This window comes from Punica granatum, chromosome 6 (genome assembly GCF_007655135.1).
Source record: "Punica granatum isolate Tunisia-2019 chromosome 6, ASM765513v2, whole genome shotgun sequence".
NCBI lineage: Eukaryota > Viridiplantae > Streptophyta > Magnoliopsida > Myrtales > Lythraceae > Punica > Punica granatum.
In genome coordinates this window covers 8,656,571-8,670,515 of record NC_045132.1, presented here as the reverse complement: position 1 = coordinate 8,670,515, position 13,945 = coordinate 8,656,571, and the positions used below count along the sequence as shown (strand labels likewise).

Here is a 13,945-nt window from a genome sequence, read left to right as displayed (position 1 = left end):
AACATATTGAAATTGATTATCATTTTGTACGCGAGCGTGTAACTCACAGGCAGCTGCTCATCCGCTTCATCAGCACAGATGATCAACTTGCTGACGGTCTTACCAAGGGACTTACTAGTTCTCGCTTCTCGGCACTTAGGTCCAAGCTCAACGTTGCTCCGTCCCCGTTGCGCTTGCGGGGGAGTATAAGGAAGGATAGTCGTAGATAACAAGTCATTAATTGTGTATAATAAATTTGATACACTTTCCATACTTGTATTCAGAATCTTGTACACAATTACTGTATAAATATCAGTACACAACCTATGAACAGTAGGTTGGATTTCTCCCGAACATTCTAAATCTCTTTAGTATCAAATAACCCAATTGATCAGTAAGATCTTTTTTCAAACATTTAAATTGCTAAAATATAGGAATAATATCTCTAACATTGTTCTCCTAGGCTGCCCTCTTTTAAGTCTATATGTATACATCGACCACTAGGCCCGTTTATGCATCCCGCGTAAGTCATAGCTTAGTTAAGTGATAGGAAAATGCATGTTCTGCGTACAGGTTCATATATACCAATTTCATGTCTACATTGCTTAGTCATTTGATGACCGTGCGGTCATCCTACAATGTGATCGAAAGTCTAATAAAAGTATGCTTCTTCTTCTACAATTGTTGACTAATCGGTGCCTCAAATGTTTTGCTTGTGCACGTTTTGTGTAGTTCAGTTGTTCAAATATAGCAATGGTCCTCACCTCACACATTAAAAGATGGAAAGAGATTCCGCTTGGCAAGCGACTAACGTAGAGAATCACGGCTCTGATCTATTTGTTCCCTCTACTGGCTCTTTGACACCCAAAAACGATATCCATTCATGACGATGTACATAAAACTCTCTTTTTTACTCCATTTCCATTTCAATTGCGAGAGAGGTTCATGAGTATAGAAAGAGATAAGAGAATGAGTAAATAAAAGAAATATACGACAGGCCATCGGTGAGAATTGAATTCCATATCCTGATTCCGAATCAAGATTGGACCAATCCTCTTTCTCTTCATCTCTATTAATTCTCTGGAAGGTTACGTAAAGGACTAGGGTTCTTATGGGGGTTCTAAATATTAAATTTACCCCTTTCCCCTCGTATACTATTTTGGCCAATAAAGGGATTGAGGTTTCTTCCTTGGTCCTTCTTACTCATCTCGAGCCACGCAATATCAGATCTCCCTTTTGTTTTCCCGTTTTAATATATGTAGAGAGTGCAGGGACAAAAGAGGCCATTGGCTAGATAACAACGATTTCTTCCGCTGGCTAGCTAGGTTTATCGAAGAACATACTGCTATGGCCAATTAAGTTCTGGATAACTAGTGCACCGAGATAATTATGGTTCCCGATCAATCACAATGAACAATAATCCGCACGAGTAGAACTATTCGAGATGCTTTGTTTTTACTTTCTATAGGTGCTATAAAAAAATAATCTATTAGGGTTAATTTTGAACTTATAAGGAATATGATACGCCTAATATTGTGAAATTCATTTTATTCTTCTTGACTTATGGGACGCAGGGGATATTCAGTTTCTTGTAGGAGATAGAAGAATGAACAATATAGAATGTCAAAAATTCTGTCAACCAGAAATGGATTATGAATTACTTTGATTCCAAGTTGCGGATGCATAGCGAACTGAAAATTAAATAAACAAGCACGACAAATCCTAAGGGAGATTGAACCCGAAATATCATTAATTTCAAACGAAGGGTAATCTACTGCACGACATTCTTTTAATGGATATTACGGATATGGTACCGAAATTAGCGGGCAGAGGATTTTCTTGTACCATGTCATTACAGCTAGCCTTATTAGTTGCATGTATTTTAGGCAATAGAAATCCTTTCTCCTTTCGCTCTGTATCTTATGCTATATGTATTTGTCCAATTAGTGAATGAAGATTATGCTTTCCATTTGACAAATTAATAATGGACTAATCCCCTTCTACTGTTAGTGACAGTTTTGGATAACCCGGCCATTATGCAAGAATATCTTTAGTGGATGGCTTTTTAGTAAAATTACGTTACTAATTGTATTTACAGAGTCAAGTAAATCAAGTCTTAACTTTACCACCCAATTGGACAACAAAAGGTGGCCAGAGGTTCAAATCCAAAGGCTAACCGTACCCTTTTTTATTTATTGAATTGGAGGTGGTCAGAATTGGGATCCCAACCTATATCCCACATTACAATACTCTCTCTCTACCTGATTGAGGTTCCTATTCACACATTTAGCCTTATCTCTCTCACACACACAAGCTCTCTCTCTCTTAATTGTCCATTCGGGAAACCTAAGCCCTAGCTAGTAAAACTTCCCTACATTGGATTGGACCCGTGTGTGCGTGTTTCACACTGATAGAGAGAGAATAAGATGACTAAGAAAATTTATGATTTTTTTTTGTGGTTCAAACACATTATTTATTAGCTACATTATGTTTCGTAATGATGATCAAATGAAACTAAAACAGTGTTACTTTTCATATCATACATCGAGCTACTGCAAATAGCCCTATGATATTCCAATCTTGGGACCATTCGCAGGTGCAGTCATGAAAACGTATACAAATATATCATAAGGTTGTATATAGATGTCATCCGACAACCAAAAATTTTGCACTATGAACATGAACCGATTTATTGATAGTCATCCACTATAAATTGATTAATTAATTAATGCATATCATCATCGATCATCATCATATAGTATGTCGACACAAAAATCCTCAACTAGAAACATAGGTGTAGAAGCAAAATAAAAATAAACCCAATTAAGCAAAACATGTCTCAATCTTGTTTTGGGTCACATTAGTTCATGAATATTGTCCATTCATTTTTGGCCCGATAAAGGATAGAAAAGAAGCCGATGACATGTGTGCTTTAGAGATGCCATTCCAAAATTGTGTAGGGTTTGATCAGACAATAATTATTTAAGGGGTAAGGGTTAATTTTGATCATTTGATGTGTGCAAGTAACCTTAGTTTTTGTCTGGCTGCATCATCGTCATCACATATCCATCACCAGTGGCATTTTCGTTATTACTTCAGATCAAAGGGCCATTTTGTTAACTCATCCTCTATAAGAAGTCTTTTTCCCATAGAGAGATGCTTGAGTTCCAATCAAAACACTCAGTTTCAAAGTGGATAGATATTCAAGCAGAGAGAGAGAGAGAGAGAGAGAGAAGAAGATCATGACGATCACCATGACGAACAATAATCAGATAGAAGATCAAATGGCACTCTTCTCGCAGTTATATCCCGGAGTTTATACGCCGATACCGCCAGCTTCACGAGGTTTGTGTACAACGGACGTGTATGGATTTCTGCCATGGGGCATCTTTAATATGACAACTTGATATAGTTTTGTTTCGCTTATGAAACGAATACGTGATATTTGAACACCATTTTCCTTTTTATCGTGATGTAAGTCATGCATGAGTGCTTCGAAGACGTTTGTCATGGATTTGACTTGGTTATTTGATTTTTGGTATGTAGAATCGAAGCCGAGGAGGAGGAGGAGGAAGAACAAAGGAGGAGATGCAAGCGGGCTCATGGGAGCGAAGAAGAGGAAGCTTAGTACGGAGCAGGTGACTCTACTGGAGGAGAGCTTCGGGAACGAGCACAAGCTCGAGTCCGATAGGAAGGACCGCTTGGCCTCGGAGCTGGGGCTCGACCCGAGGCAAGTCGCCGTCTGGTTCCAGAACCGACGTGCCCGGTGGAAGAGCAAGAAGCTTGAGGAGGAGTACTCGAAGCTCAAGTCCCTGCATGAGGCCGCGATCGTCGAGAAATGTCGCCTAGAAACCGAGGTCCATCCCTCAACTTTTCTTTTCTTTGTAAATATTTTGCATGAATACGATGATAAATTGAAATACATATATGTGTGTGTGTGCGCGCGTGTGTATATATATATTTTTTGGTGAATTGTAGCTCTTTATTTTTAATTTAATTTTGGGAGGGACAGAAGGTAAATTCACAAAACCACCCACTTGGGAATATATTCATAGTATGTTTTCTTGTACTCTCACATTTTTTAAAAAACTATTCTAGATTTTGTAAAATATATATATATATATATATATGCAAGATCTCTAGGCTTGAAGAAATAAAGCACATATGCCCAACAACATTATTTCACTTCACGGCCAACTTAAGAAGTATAAACATGCAACGTAAATTTGGTATTTTTTTGGGTTAATCACAACAATATATGGTCTTATAACTGCCCCTTAACCATAGGATAATCAAGTAGAAGTTTTTTGTTTTTTCCCCATGGAGAAAATAAAAAGAATTGATAGTGTCGAAGAATAACAAACTGCCACCACATTAGACCTAGACAGCAAAGGGGTGGCTCTGAAACCCAAAAATTTCCGTACAACGTTGTCAATAGTTTAAGGTGGTTTTGCTTTCGGGCATCTCCAAATTGGCCCACTTGGGGAGTGCCCCCGCACATGGGGCCGGGCTTTCCATGCAATGCGTGCTAGCCTACGATACGATACGATCTTATCCATATCGTTCGTTCGTAAAGTTAGACCTTACCGAATCGGAACATCTTACAAGTATTACAAGCGGTCACGACCTGCTTTCACGTGCATGTTTTTCTGGAAACTCCATTCTTATATCATATCTTGCCCTCCATTACGCATGAATAGTGAGATCTGAAGTTTCCAACTCTCTGACGATGTATTATCATCCATGGGATGCAGGTATTGAAGCTGAAGGAGCAGCTATCCGAGGCGGGCAAGGAAATACAGAAGCTGTCGTCGATATCCTCCTCCTCCTCGTCATCGGATCACCAGAGATGCTGCGACCACCAAGGGTTTAACTCAAGCAACAGCCCCAGCACAAGCTCGATCTCAATGGACAGGGGACAGCCCGACTTTCTTGGGGATTTCGGGTACGAGGACGACGTGATGTTTTACATGCCCGAGAACAGCTACAGCGTCCAATGCATGGAGTGGCTCAACCTCTACATGTGAATTAATTAATATAATGTTAATTAATTAGTCATAATTAGTTTTCGATTGTTATGATTAATTAACTATAATATGAGTTAGAATGTGTAGATAGTGACAGTCTGATGTAAATATTATTGTACTTCTTCTATCCGTCCTTTTTCTCCACTTTCACTCCGTGTTTTCAGCTATGAAGCTTTCTCTTGACTCGACTTTTTCCCCATGTTGGATTCTCTTCTGATGTTGATTAGGTGCGAACATGATTGTAAAATGATAGTGGCCTAATTGATTTTGAGCGTCAAAGAGACCACACTGTGTTCCGCATATATACACACCCTAGATTTCAAAACCGCGCTACATAACATAATTCAGATTTAGGTGAACAGAATATAAAATTGGGTAAACCCTCGTTTGCAATTTTCTTCTTAATAGTTTACAATTGAAAGAAAAAAGAAAAAGAAACTAAAATTGAGCGGATGAAAATTGGAGAGAGTAGGTGACAGGAGAGAGAGGGGGGGAAGAGAAAAAAAATAAAACAAAAATAGATAACTATTTCAATGTTATTACAAGTATGAATCATCTTAACTATGTAACTGCTATTAATCATACTCAATTTATTATGAAGTCTTTCGGAAAGTGAAAGTAAGACCAGAGTTCCTCCTACAGATTTCCTAATAATGTACATATTGCTTCAAAAATATATATCATAATGATGAAAAAACGAAAGCATCTCATGAGATCCTCGATATCATCCGGTTCGTCTTCCACTAATCCCTCTTCGACTGATCGGTGTCACTGCATTAAACGATTTAATTTTCATCTCTATTTTCATTTTATTTAAGTCGAATTCTACGTCCCTCGAACTGAGTTGATGCGGCAATTGACAGGTCTTTTGAAGTAGTCAACGATTCTATCTTCCTAGACCTAGAGTAGTAGAGATTATGGGTTTTAGGTGGGTGGAGTTGAATCCCTATCAACTCGTACCATTGGCCCCCATTATCTTTATTGACTTTTCGGCCATAAAATTTCACAGGGGCAACTTCCCATGAAAATGATGGCTTGGGAAGCTAAGGTTACCCTGGGTAAGTTTTGTTTCCAAGTGTTTTCCCGGAAAACATTTTCCGGAGTTTCCCGGCTTGACTTGTTCCGACTTTCTCGTGTTCCCAGTCAAATAGAAGAGGCTTGTTCCCAGTCCATGTAAAACTGGGTTGTGCTCTCACAATTGTAAGATCATGTTGTGCACGCAACAGAACCGAACGCTCAAATTTTGACAAAATCATAGTTGCTATAATTGCTGTAAACAAAGGTTTTCTGTTTTCTGTTATCTGAGGATATTGACAGGCAAAGTTTTCAAATAATCTTCCACCCATCAGGATCACCAAAACCTGCCGTAAAATCCCTATGCCAGAAAGCAATTTGCATAAAAGCTATACTAAAAGAAAACTGGAAAGGAATTCAGTCATTATCCAGACTGAAAAAGCTATGTGACTGAAACTTTAGCGCGATAGGATTACAACCTTTGGTGAGAAACATCAGAAACTACATAACCCCATCAAGTATCGAGCTTCTTAATCGTAAACACAGGCCTACAAGGCGAGACTGTTGAATTACCACAAACATCTAGTATAATACTCCACTGTACAGAATATCAACAAATAGCATGAGCTAAACACAATCTCACGAACTTTCCAAAAGTACTTGCAAACTCGTCACATGTCGATAAACTCTACCTAAAAGGGAACTGGACTATACAGGAGGTCGATGCCTGTGTCTACACGATGAACATAATACCATCTAACAGAAAGCAGGCGTAATTATCACCTGTTAAGTCTTAATCACCATGGTCAGACTCTGTGTCCCAGGTTAAATTTCTTTGTTCCCCCATTGTATGGTTTTCCTGGGGCTCGTCCTGTGTCCTGGGATGCGTTGTTGCCTGAACATCTGGAAACCTCAAAGAATTAGAACCCAAAAAACAAATAAAGAAAAAGATTAGAAAGCAAAGTATAAAACACAAGCCTAACGAGAGAGTGGGCATTCAAGCCCGATTTGATACATTGCTAAAGGAGCAAACTTAGGTGTAGGGACATGTGTCAGTCTGCACTATCCATGCCCCTTCAACTGGTGCGCCACAACACATGGACTTTGTGAAGAAGCCTAGGAGCTTTTAGGTTGTGGAAAATAGCTCCATTCTCCATTGCCAAATATTTCTAAAATATTTTAAAAGCCCCTAATTGTTTGAAACCTTTCAAAAGTTAAACCCCTTTGTATTACCCTGTACATGGGTTGGGAGTATCCATATGCCAGCCACTAATCACCATAAAGAAGTCATTGCAGGGCTCTGACCACAACGGCAACCTCTAAGAATTTGTAGATGGGGCCTACCGCAATCACAACCCCCTCCAGATCTATTGCAGCTATACAAAAAGGAAGGTCGGGTCCTTGCAAACCTGAACCCAGGAGTTTCATAATCAGGGTCCTTGCATACTGGATTTCTGCTTGGTGGGCAATGACGAGCTTGATCTGCATATCAGATAACTCCATGAATAGGAAATATATTTCGAACACAAACCAAATAATTGACCTCAAGTGTTGAATAGATAGGAAAGTTTAACTTATACACCAATATGTAGACAAGTATAAAAAGCATCATCATTTTTCATTTGGTTGAGCCTAGAAAGAATGCCTGAATCGCTGTGCTGGTGAAAAGACATACCATTTCACTGTACGTGAAGTCCACAACTCGGTCTATTCTAGCTTGATGCCTCAAGAGAAATGGGCGAAGGTGGTTCAAGTACAGTTGTTTTGCTCCCTAATCAAAACAAAATCAACAGCATACCTCAGTATCTGATGCTTCAAAAACTGCTGTTTAAATCTTCATGCATATACAGGTAAATGCTGATAGGGATGTCAAATCTAACTAGGAAAAATTGATAATAAACCATGGAAAGAAGTTTGAGGAGAGGGGGGGGGGGGGGGGGGGGGCACCATTGAGGAATATTGGCATCATCTAACTCTCGTATTCCTGCCTAGTTACTGGGGAAAAAGATTAGTTATTGCAGTACGCAACCCAAGTGATATTTTCCATTTCTCTTGTTCAAACTAAGGTGGAGCACTAATTATTGAAGGAAAGAAAGGTGGAGCATGAAAAAGCTACTAAGAGGGGTGGATAGATAGATAATGGAACTGAGTATCCTTTAGATGGCCTGCAGAGGCTTTTCTGATGAATGGTGAATTAAGACACTGACATTTTTGTGTACAAGGACCATCTAGGACAATCTTTTCTTGTCTGGTGCACCAGAAAGTTCAACTTTTACATGGAGAATAAATTTGCATGAGGATGGCCTATGAAACCACTTGGTCCTTCATACAAGTGCGCCCCCTGTGCAAACTCACTTTTTCCCTTATTCACGAACAAGTTATCCTAGTAGAACCAAAAAAATCCAAATTTTTATGCAAGTTCCAACTGGATTACCATATTCAGATGAAACACATAAAACATAAGCCATCTAACTACATGATACTGCAAAAGTTTCATAATCTTTACACCAAAGAAGCTTTTCTCAATATTCTAATTTACCTTCTAACTGCATAAGACAATCTAAATGACTGTAATGATAATGTAATTTCTCACATTAGATCAAACAGATCTTTCTGAAATGGTTTTCAGATATAGTATAATTTCATCCATCAGTGTTAACTCTTTATTTTTGCTGCTCAGAACTCACAAATTAATACCATAGCCATGATCTAATTCTCTTGGTCGGAATCGCCATCATTATTAATCCAATTATCAAAGCCACTCCTTGCATACCCAATAAAGAAAAATGCCCCAAATTGTTTCTAGGACCACACTTTAGAACAGAATCAAGAGATGAAAAAAAAATCAACTTAATAAGAACATCTATCTAGTGAAAGCAGTGGAATTTAAATCTTTACAGGATGAGTGTCTTGTTTTATTAGTTAGAAGCAGTACTATTTCATGGGGGTGATAATCATACATGTCAATGTGTACTACTAGACATGCCAGGGTCTCCATCAGAAATTTCACTTTCAAAACACATGCCACAATCCAAGGAAAATCCGAAAATCATGGGACTTGGAAAGTATAGACTTTTAAGCAACATTCTGGTCATTGTATTCTCCCTTTGACTTTGATGACACAGAAACGAGCAAGAATATTGTGGCCTTACCTAGATTGAGGGGAAAAAATTCTGACTTCTATACATACAATTACAAATGAACAGAAATATGTACAACAGGAAGCAGTACAACCAGATAAGAAGCCATTACACATTATACTGAGCTCATAAATAAGATTCTATAAAACTTACATCAATAGTGGGAAGTTGAAGCCAAACCAGAAATGCGAACTTGACATGATAATAAAATGGAAACCTGTTCAAGCAAAAACAAGTTCTGAAAAGCTGAATATGTTCACATTCTTAAGCACAAGCAAATATGTATTTCTGGACCATTGGACACTGAGTACATGTAAACAGTGGCTATAAATAATTAACTGGCAGACAACCTTTGAGTATATACAAGCCTCTCTGTAAAACACTAAGCTTATATACCTAGAATCTATTACTACTTCATGATATACCACATTAACCATTCAGTTTGTTTCCAAATTCTTTTATCCCACAAGTACCCTAAAAATGAAGCTGCTCATGATAAAGGAGACAGCTGCTCATACCTAAGATAAGCTGCTCATCAACTTCCCACGAGGAGCTTCTTGACTATAAAAGCAAACTACCCATTTTTGGCTTTTTGGGATAAGTAAAAACTACACATTTTGGACCCACTTCTTATCAATGATTGTACTTAAAAGTCCTATGGTATCACCTCACAGATTGATTACATTTCCAGAATACGCACTGAATATCTTAAGACACATTAATTAATTTGCAATTCCTTTTCAGACAATCCTATTCTCCATTGATCTGGTGAATCCCAAGTAACTCATCCAAATCATGTACTTTGATATACCAAATGAACTTTAACCAGCAGCCATGTATGTATAACATGCAAATGCTGTTGTCCTCTTTCTACCATCTCAATCTAATATTCTTTGATTTGGCTCACGACTTCCTATTTGCCAATGGTGCATCTAATATCCTCTTTCTACCATCTTAACTGGATAATTCCTCAGCATGCTATTATGTTTTAGCATGTGTTACATATGTACACCGAATGATGCAACTATTTCAGAAATAAGATCTTGTTCGACCAAAGTCTTTCAACACGTACGCTTCCTTTCCTTAGATTTACTGCTTTCCTAGACCCACTTCTTAAAGGATTTAATTGAAGTGATGTATATTTACTCCAATCTTAAATTATCAGAGACTGAATATTTCATGCGCATACTCCACAATGCTTGACATGCTCACAATCCTTGCAATTATTTATTTGACTCAGAGAAGATAGGAGACATCAAAATCGAAGGCACAGTGCCAGGCACCTTAATTTACAAATTGTCTATGAACAGTCACTATTTAAGATCATCTAATAAACTTCAGTCTGAGAACAGTAACTTGGAGGATTTAATATCTTCCCCGTTAAGTTATGCATCTACAAATTTATATTTATACTACTACTAATTGGAGAGCTACAAGATTCGCATAACATTAGTTTCCAGAAATGCCCACTGTAACTAATATAGTTGTTTAAGAGCCATTACATTGGAAGGGATTTCAGGTTAACTTAATCTAAAATTTCATATCTATCAACCCACTATTCCTCCCACTACTCTCTCTCCCCCTCCCTCTCTCTCACTAACCATTCCCCTATCTCATTGATGTCATCTTTTTCCATTGTCGATTCCATTTACTAATATTTTTAATTAATAAAACAATCTGAAAATAGAAACAACACTTCTATATCCAACCAATAGTTGCAAATTAAAGTATTCATGAAGGGATAACAATTTGCGCCACATAAATCATTCTTGAATATTGATATTTGCTTATCCCAAGCAAAGGGTAGACCCCAAAATAAAAATAAAAATATATTTAAAGAAGCACATCAGTGTCTAAAAGTGAAATAAGATTTTCCGAATTATACCAAGAAATCAGCTTGTCCGTGAATACTTCCACAAGGCTAAAGGATCCATATGCTGCAATAGTTAAACCAGAACAACTTTGACACGTTAGTAGCATTGGAAAAGCCTCAAAGCATACTGAAGCAAATCTAGAAAAAGCTTAGGAGTAGCTACTCATAAGGTAGTTTGTCTATCATAATTGGGCTACTAATATCACAAACATCCACCTTATGAACTCTTTCATAGATTTTAATAGGCTCACAATTAGATTCAGTTACAAGCAAAGGTTAATTCCCTCCCTTGCAGTTTCACTTCACCACCAGCTCTCAAAACTTTAGAGCCCGCTAGGCTGTTAAAATCCTAACAGTTTACAATAAGAAAGTAGATAATAGAGAACAGATACATAATATCCTAGAACCTGCCCAGTACAGAAGCCATTTTTGTCGCTCATTTTCATCCCTTCTCTCGATTGCCTTGAATGTCGAGTACACAGGAAAAGCAATGCCCACAGAGCAGCTGAACATAACAACAAATTGCACATCACTCAAGGAAAAGAAAGAGTAAGATGAGGCCATCGATAAAATCAAAGCCCTGGCTTATTAACATCTTTATAAGCAGTTAGCTACCATAGCGAAAAAACCTCTTCAATCACATTAACTCAAGAAGGCCATGTCTAACTGTAGTATAGACTGCGAGGGGCGAAGTTGAGAGTATAAATCAACATACATAACCTAGCAACTCTATCTTCAAGGAAAAGTTGAAGCTTACCATGCTGTTCGAACTACAATGTTAGAACTGAGTGGGCTGAGCAGTAAACGCAAACCAACCTGCCAAAATAACATAAAAGTCCAATCCAAAGAGCAAACAATCAACTTTCCAACATCCCACTAGAAATTAATTAATACCAGAAACAAAAGTGTCAAAAAAATATTTAGCTGGATAAGTAATACTATGTAACAGTCAGAGAAATGAGAAAGAAAAGCTATGAAGCAGCAATACATCTTGAGATAGCTGGTCAATAAGAACAAAAAGAGTGCATCGTCTTTTCTTTTATTTACTTATTTATTTACTCCCCTCTCCTCGACTCTGAAATGACAAATGAAGGCCATTTTTCAATAAATGCACCAAGAGGCTGCAAGAAATGCCAAAATATACAAAAAAGAGTGATTCGAGAACAAGCCAGGGGAGTCGATGACATCCTAGAAAGCCATGGACCAAATGTCCCATCTATGATCCTGACAATACCAAAAGCAGTGCGGATCCATCTCGCAGTGATCAGTAGTGCTGCAGTCTCAATCTCCTCAAAGCCCTCCATTCGTCTTAATCTAACTAAATAATCAAACTGAAGTGTTTTCGTTTCAATATGTGCAGATTATTCTTGCTGGGTGAATTGTACTTGGGATAAAATCGCCCATCAGAAGACTGCAAAATGGCCACTGTAATAAGCAAACTAGCGACTAGCATCAGTGACTTCTCATTCAAGACCTTGAATCCGACAGATGAATCAGTCTGTCAGATGATTCGATTGGTGAAAGCAGCGCGAACCGCTCGCGCATAGGGATAGGATGAGTACCAAATCAGCAAGCACAGAGAGACCGAATCAAATTGCAAAATCACTGAAACCCTAGTCAGGGGGCCATGACAACTGAAACTATTAAATGGGGTTGGGGTGGGGGGACGAGCGACCGAGAGAGAGAGAGAGGGGATGACTGACCTCGCCAGCGACGTTGGATCCGAGAAGAGCCATTTGCGAGGATTTGGGCTCTGTGAGTGGATGGAATGTGTGTCAGTCGGTCGGTTATGGGTTCAGCCGCTTCACAGCAGATTGCGTCTTTGTTTAGGAGGAAGACAAGAGGAGCAGACAGAGTGGGAAGTTTCATGGGACGGAACGATTGAGTATATACTTCAACTTGATTTTTATTTCTTCTAATTATAATTATTGGATTATCTATGTATATGTATATGTATTAACTCTATACCCTCATCATTTTTTTTATTAATTTTTTTATTATTATCCATATACAGTATATATATATATATATACACACACACACTAGGTTTTCAGCCCCGTTCATGCACGGGTATATAAACAAAAATTTATAATAAAGAAATGATTTTATGCATATAAAATAAGAAATTAAACTCAATAATAATTATGAATTAAAATATTCATTAATCTCTTTCATATTTTTAGTGGATAAGTGAGGTAAACTATTAATCATAAAAGGATTTAGAGAAAAAAGTTATACATAATCAAATAGATGATACTTTGTATAAAACATAATTTATAAAAATAGAAGAGAATATAAAAAATCATCTAACTTTGGGAGAAAAACATGATTCACTTGGTTGCTTGAAGTTGATTCATGATGTATTTGATAATGTGCTCTATTTTTTGTATGCTCTAGAGGAATTATGCCGATTACTGTACTTGAAAAAAAAAGTTAAATTAGAATTATAAATTAATTAGAAGAAATTAGTTACTCTACCTTGTAAATATCGTACCCCATAGATAGGAATGTCCAAATTAAGAGCTTCTATTGATGTTGGCAAAATATCCTTACCATGTGCATATAAGCTCCAAAATCAACTTATATAATATAGATAGATAGATAGATAGATAGATAGATAGATATATATAGATAGATATCATGCAACTAAAATAATTTAAAAAAATGGGTGAAAAATAATCCAAAATTTTGTTGCTAGATAAAATAATTCAAAATTTAATAGTCATAACAATACCATTTCTCTTAATTCACACTAAATTTATGATTTCTTTTATGAATAATTAATGGTATCGATTCTAAAATTGATATTGAATTGACATTGTTGATAAAATAATATTATGAGACCATTTAATGCAAGCAATAAGTAGAATTTATAATTCATAACCGTTTTATAAGTGCTGAAAAATGGAAAT

General features: G+C 37.3%; 2 protein-coding genes across 3 annotated transcripts; one reads left to right on the top strand and one right to left on the bottom strand.

Moving 5' to 3' along the window:
• Nucleotides 1-3,131: 3,131 nt before the first annotated feature.
• On the top strand, nt 3,132-5,203 carry LOC116210964 (homeobox-leucine zipper protein ATHB-40-like). The gene is made up of 3 exons (XM_031545133.1): nt 3,132-3,324; nt 3,526-3,836; nt 4,734-5,203. The coding sequence occupies exons 1-3, from the start codon at nt 3,222-3,224 to the stop codon at nt 5,004-5,006; spliced, it is 687 nt and encodes a 228-aa protein (XP_031400993.1). The 5' UTR covers nt 3,132-3,221; the 3' UTR covers nt 5,007-5,203.
• Nucleotides 5,204-6,426: 1,223 nt separating this feature from the next.
• Nucleotides 6,427-12,918, bottom strand: LOC116210965 (HVA22-like protein k). 2 transcript variants are annotated; one of them, XM_031545134.1, is made up of 8 exons: nt 12,737-12,918; nt 11,791-11,849; nt 11,426-11,538; nt 11,046-11,097; nt 9,314-9,377; nt 7,696-7,791; nt 7,430-7,502; nt 6,427-6,923 (listed from the first exon to the last, which is right to left on the bottom strand). In XM_031545134.1, the coding sequence occupies exons 1-8, from the start codon at nt 12,767-12,769 to the stop codon at nt 6,814-6,816; spliced, it is 600 nt and encodes a 199-aa protein (XP_031400994.1). In that variant the 5' UTR covers nt 12,770-12,918; the 3' UTR covers nt 6,427-6,813. The 2 variants fall into 2 exon arrangements, with proteins under 2 accessions (XP_031400994.1, XP_031400995.1); XM_031545135.1 differs by having other exon boundaries at nt 11,441-11,538; nt 12,737-12,916.
• Between the last annotated feature and the right edge of the window lie 1,027 nt (nt 12,919-13,945).

What these genes read in the sequence shown, in the direction of transcription:
- LOC116210964 (XM_031545133.1), top strand. Translation starts at nt 3,222, where the DNA reads ATGACGATCACCATGACGAACAATAATCAGATAGAAGATCAAATGGCA. An exon ending in GATACCGCCAGCTTCACGAG is followed by an intron (nt 3,325 to 3,525) that starts GTTTGTGTACAA and finishes TTTGGTATGTAG; the next exon opens with AATCGAAGCCGAGGAGGAGG. An exon ending in AATGTCGCCTAGAAACCGAG is followed by an intron (nt 3,837 to 4,733) that starts GTCCATCCCTCA and finishes CATGGGATGCAG; the next exon opens with GTATTGAAGCTGAAGGAGCA.
- LOC116210965 (XM_031545134.1), bottom strand. Translation starts at nt 12,769, where the DNA reads ATGGCTCTTCTCGGATCCAACGTCGCTGGCGAG. An exon ending in GATCCAACGTCGCTGGCGAG is followed by an intron (nt 11,850 to 12,736) that starts GTCAGTCATCCC and finishes TTATTTTGGCAG; the next exon opens with GTTGGTTTGCGTTTACTGCT. An exon ending in GGCAGGTTCTAGGATATTAT is followed by an intron (nt 11,098 to 11,425) that starts GTATCTGTTCTC and finishes TAACTATTGCAG; the next exon opens with CATATGGATCCTTTAGCCTT.